General features: G+C 35.5%; 1 protein-coding gene across 1 annotated transcript; it reads left to right on the top strand.

Annotated features, from left to right (window-relative positions):
- Positions 1-2899: 2899 nt before the first annotated feature.
- LOC127690088 (olfactory receptor 147-like) lies at positions 2900-3829 on the top strand. Its single transcript, XM_052189642.1, has one exon. The coding sequence runs from the start codon at positions 2900-2902 to the stop codon at positions 3827-3829; it is 930 nt and encodes a 309-aa protein (XP_052045602.1).
- The last annotated feature ends 2261 nt before the right edge of the window (positions 3830-6090 follow it).

Genomic DNA, 6090 nt, shown 5'->3' with positions numbered 1-6090 from the left:
CCTCTTGACGGTGTCCTTTGCCTTACAGAAACTCTGTAACCTTATGAGGTCCCATTTGTCAATTCTTGCTCTTAGAGCATACGCCATTGGTGTTCTGTTCAGAAACTTTCTCCCTGTACCGATGTCCTCAAGGGTCTTCCCCAGTTTCTTTTCTATTAGCTTCAGAGAGAACTTCAAGACTCTGAAGAAGGAAATGGAAGAAGACCTCAAAAAATGGGAAAACCTCCCATGCTCATGGATCGGTAGAATCAATATAGTTAAAATGGCCATTTTGCCTAAAGCACTATACAGATTCAATGCAATACCCATCAAAATCCCAACTCAATTCTTCACAGAGTTAGAAAGAGCAATTATCAAATTCATCTGGAACAACAAAAAACCCAGGATAGCTAAAACTATTCTCAGCAACAAAAGAAAATCTGGGGGAATCAGTATCCCTGACCTCAAGCAATACTACAGAGCAATAGTGTTAAAAACTGCATGGTATTGGTACAGTGACAGGCAGGAGGATCAATGGAACAGGATTGAAGATCCAGAAATGAACCCACACACCTATGGCCACTTGATCCTCGACAAAGAGGCTGAAAACATCCAATGGAAAAAAGATAGCCTTTTCAACAAATGGTGCTGGTTCAACTGGAGGTCAGCATGCAGAAGAATGCGAATTGATCCATCCTTGTCTCCTTGTACTAAGCTCAAATCCAAATGGATCAAGGACCTCCACGTAACTATGTTTTTTTATACTCACATTTTTATACATAAAAAAATGGACTTAGGTCACATATCCATGCATACAATCCCAAACTCTGAACCATTAACTCTAAAATTCAGACCTGAGAAGTTATGATAATTCTACTTCATGATATAAACTTATCATAGGCACTCATTTTCCTTGGCATGATTAAAAGGTTAGTGGGAAATGAATCCTTCCCTGATAACTTTTTCTCAAGCCTTCTATGGAGTTAAAGAGTTAGCAGCATGTATCATTACTTGAAAGTTGTTCACATCTTGTGTAAGAAGTTGGGGTGTGAATTTGGTATTGTTTAGTTTTATAGCATGAAAAGTTTATAAATTCTTTCAAAAGAGAAAAGTAATAATCAGTTTTATTCTGGTTTGAATAATAAGAGCCACATTAACAGACAAACTGGATAGACATACCCATATTCACTAGCGAAATATGTGTGTAAATGCTGAGAGAATAACCACTTTCTGATAGGATTTCATGCATGAATATAGACAGTTGCATCTAACTTGATTCTTGGAGAGCATATATGACACATATCCTGGGGAAGTATCCATGACTGTTTGTCTGCTCCAGATTTAGCATTAACTGACTCCTAATTACTTTCTATTATTATCACAGATAGTGCTTCTCTAAATCCCTCATCCTAGATGCCTCTTTTAACAGTAGATTGCCAACAGTTAGAAAACACGTGACTGCAGACTGTGAGATCTCATTCCTAAATGGGACCTCCACATAATATTCTCCCAAGTCACAGGAACCTAAGGTAAGGAGGGCTATGAATTCCGTAATTTCCAGATGTGATAGATAACTACATTATAATAATGTTTTCAGGACTCAAATGTTTCCTTGCTCAAGTGAATTCACAGTGGTTGCAACCATGTGAATTGGGTAAGGTCAAACCTGCCAAGATTGAAGCAGGAAGGGATGATGTGGTTATGAAGTTTCACCTCAAGCCAAGGAAATTTTTGTAGTGAATTGTTAGTAGAATAAACATAGCAAATTTTTCTTCAAGACTGCGGCCCTGAGAGGCAAACTACACTAAGTGTATGGCCCTACACTTATACATATATTGGCAGTACTGAGTGGACTGTACAGGCAAAACAATTAAAAAAATAAGAATAATGAAAATAAAATAAGAGAAAAGAAGAGAAGAAATTGTGAGAGAATAGTGGCAGAATAGAGGGAGAAAGAATTGTAGGGAAAATAATGGAGAAATTTGATTAAAACACATCGAATATGCCTATAAAAATTTCAAAGAGTAACAACAAACCAAAATAATACTGTATACTTCCAAGTAACTGGTTTTACTATTAACTAATTTGTAAGTACTAGAGCTATAAAGCTTGATCTCTAGGGTAAATTGCTGGGAAACATAACATTTTCCCATTTTACTCAGGCCTTTAACATTACCAACACATGAATCCCTCTTGGGTCATTACCAGTTGGCTCTTGTGACATCAAGTAGGTGCTATTTTCCAACCCTTATGATAAAGAAGGCATTGCAGAAAAAGCCACTATCAGAAATTATGATCCAGAAATATGTCTTTTTAGAACCTGGAGATATTATGGATCTTGATTAATTTTCAATATAAATTTTCCTCACCACCATAAAGCCTAACCAATAAAAACAGAAAAGAAGGTTTTTGAGTTTTGCTTTTGTCTTTACAGTTCACCAATGTCACTTGTACTTGTCCTTCTATGAGAGTACAGAAGAGTCAATAAGGTCACTCCTGAGATCACATTACAAAGGTAATTATTGAATTGGAAGCATGATTTTCTTTCCAAATAACTATCTCTGAACAATACAGCGATCCTTTGATGTGCCTTGTCTTTTCTCTTTTGAGATTACCACTAAGCCAGAACTAGGAGGTAGATGGTTAAGGTAGAAGTAGACTTACGATGCTACAGAGGCAATAATTGTCATTGCTTCCTGAATATCATTCCTTAAGAAATGTCTTCAGTATATTTATAGTTGTTTCTGTACTGCAACTTCCATAAGATATAGACAGCAAAGTCACACAAAAAAATGTAATATTGGTTTTGTTCTTCTACTCTGGTTCTTAATCTCATGTAAATGTTGAAGATTTATGTGGGCTGGGACTTCATTTTAATGCTACTATTTTTTACTGTTCTTACAGGTATGACCTAAGCAAAATGAGTTTTGGAAATGACTCTTCAGTGACAGAGTTTATCCTACTTGGCTTGACACAGCAGCCAGAGCTCCAGCTGCCTCTCTTCATCCTCTTCCTGGGAATCTATGTGGTCTCCATAGTGGGGAACCTGGGCTTGATTGTTCTGATTGTGTTGAATCCTCACCTGCACACACCCATGTACTACTTTCTCTTTAATCTTTCCTTTGTTGATTTCTGCTACTCCTCTGTTATAACCCCCAAAATGCTGGTGAGTTTTGTGACACAGAACTTCATCTCTCATGCTGAGTGTATGACTCAGCTCTTTTTCTTTGCCTTCTTTGTTATTGATGAATGCTACATTTTGACAGCAATGGCCTATGACAGGTATGCTGCCATTTGTAAGCCCCTGCTTTACCAGGTAACCATGTCCCATCAGGTCTGCCACTTTATGATGATGGGTGTGGTTGTGATGGGGTCTGTGGGTGCTGTGGCACACATCATTTGCATGCTGAGACTCACCTTCTGTGATGGCAACATCATTAATCACTACATGTGTGATATACCCCCCCTTCTGAAGCTCTCTTGCACAAGCACTTCTATCAATGAGCTGGTGGTTTTCATTATTGTGGGTTTTAATGTAACAGTGCCTATTCTGACTATCTTTATTTCTTATACCTTGATCCTTTCCAATGTCCTTAGCATCCATTCTGCAGAGGGTAGGGCAAAAGCCTTCAGTACATGTGGCTCCCATGTAATAGCCGTTTCTATTTTCTTTGGATCCTTAGCATTCATGTATCTTAAGCCTTCTAGTGCATCTGTGGATGATGATAAAATATCTACCATCTTTTATACCATTGTGGGCCCAATGCTGAATCCTTTCATCTATAGTTTAAGGAATAAGGATGTCCACATTGCAATGAGAAAAACTTTGAAAAAAGGCATCTTTGCCTAAGAAGAACAATTACTTGTTATGAGAGTAAAATTATACATGTGATGTTTATAATTAGGAAGAGGACTGGAGAATAACTCATTGGCTGACCATCTGCTATTTCCATGAGGTCTTGGCTTTGATGCACTGTCTTCAAAAACTTCAATGCAACAATAATTAAAATAACTCAAAATATAAATAAATATGTTATTTCATGGAATCAAAATTATTTAACATTATATAAAATTAAGTTAATTATGAAGAACATTTCAGAAGACAGTAAATAATGATTAACCAATCATCTTTTTGGGTAGAGAAATGTATTGTATCATTTACCAAAATCCTATGTATCAGTATTGTAAAGTGAAAAGCACATTTTTGCAGCCATCTACCAGTACAGTACATTCTAGAATTAGAAATCACAGTGATTTAAGTACAAAACACTTACTGCTATTTTATTTAGAAATAACAAAGTCCTGAAGAATTTTTAACTGTACCTCTTTAAAATATATTAAACTGTGTATGTGTGTGTGTGTGTGTGTGTTTGTGTGTGTGTGTGTCTGTCTGTGTCTGTGTCTGTGTTTTCATGCATGTTCTTACTCAAGATTACTTGATTGCTTGGCTAGTACTCTTCCATTGTGCTGTGATTTAAGCATAACTGTGGGATCTTTGATTAGAGTACAATTATGACACTCAAAAATTTTATGTTGCAGTCCCCTAAAACTACTGATTTCAGTAGTCTTAGTGATAGCAGTTCATTTATTCAGTTAATAGCCTTCTGGAGACATTTGTAGATTTTATTTTGGAAAGTTCTTTTCTTTCTCCAAAGGGTGAAGGATCAAGAAGAAATGCCCCTTTCACTCTTTTCTGCAGTGTCTAGTATCAGTTTGGTAAAGAGAAGCTGATGTGTCTGTTATGATTCTTGTGATTCCAGACTGAAAATAAAACAACAGTTTAGATCATTCAGGATACAGGGAAAATATATTAGGTTTTTTTCTCCATTGACCTGATGGTGGGCATGCGAATATTAGGGCCTCCTATGTCTTCATTGAGAATGATTTAACTAAACAAGTTTACTAATTATTGTTAAAGAAATCTTGTCTTTTCACAAATAAATTATATTACCAACATTTCTTGGCACTTGGTATTTTCCCAATTATAATTTTCTTTCATGATCTCTTACAATTTCTACATACAATGTTGACATGTATTAAAAAGCAGATATAAACTGATGGTTCTTTTAGATATTCAGATATCCAGATTTTGGTAAACTATTAAAAAATAGACCTCTGAAGAAAGCTGAATATGTGTGTTTTCACAAAGGCTGACTAGTAAGGTGGTTAAAAAATGAATTTTTGCATCTTTGAATTTGTATGGGAAAATGACACACAAAGTCTTGGAAGAATGTAACTGTACTGACAACAACTATCTTATTTTTTGTGCTGGCTGTTAGGAAGGGCTTTTTCTGAGGAGGTGGCAGGTGACTTTACTGAAGACAGGGTTGCCTACAGAACACATGCATGTGGAGGAAGATGCTTAGCGGAGATTTAGAGACAGCAAAATTCTAGATGAGGAAGAGGAATGGCTTTAGGAAAGAGATAAATGCTGTGAAAATCCAAGCCAAAGAATGTGCACAAATGTGTGAAGAATAATTAATATATGTTCCGTGTATCCTGAATGATCTAAACTGTTGTGTCATGTTGACCTGAGGTGTTATAAGGGAATATAATGAATATAAATAAACACTATAAAAACATTGGTGATATCAAGTAAATAGCATAAAGTTTTTTCTTTATTCCCTTTTAATCTGAAGCTCAATCTATGTTCTTCTATTACTAACCAAGGTTCCATGAACAATTTTTAGTAACATTTATAAAATAACAAATCTTAAATAACATAGCATTTCTTTCATGTTCAGTGGAAAGGATGATGATTTTTGCCTAATGAGAAATTAGTCAATGTTTACTCAGTAAAACATTGCTGAAACAATGTAACATCATTAGGAATTAGATAGGATCCCTTGATCCTGTTACTTTATGCTTTCGTTTATCTCTGGAAATGAAGAGACGAGTGGAATGAGTCTCTGTTAGAGTCTGGATTCTGCAAGTTTTGACTCTTTCTTCTCAGTCTTAGATTTTGGACAGCCAATAATAAAACTGTTGAGGTACAAATTGAGTAAATGATGCTCATTTAAAAAGTACTACATACTATGTTTTAAATATTGTATTCCATTTAAATAAGTATAATTTTTCACATGTCTTTTCTTTCTTGGTATTTCTTTGATA

The sequence above is a fragment of the Apodemus sylvaticus genome, chromosome 7, assembly GCF_947179515.1.
Source record: "Apodemus sylvaticus chromosome 7, mApoSyl1.1, whole genome shotgun sequence".
Classification (NCBI taxonomy): domain Eukaryota; kingdom Metazoa; phylum Chordata; class Mammalia; order Rodentia; family Muridae; genus Apodemus; species Apodemus sylvaticus.
The sequence above is the reverse complement of the archived record's forward strand: the minus strand, read 5'-3'. Positions and strand labels throughout refer to the sequence as shown.

Coding starts and splice junctions, on each gene's coding strand:
- LOC127690088 (XM_052189642.1), top strand. CDS start 2,900: ATGAGTTTTGGAAATGACTCTTCAGTGACAGAGTTTATCCTACTTGGC.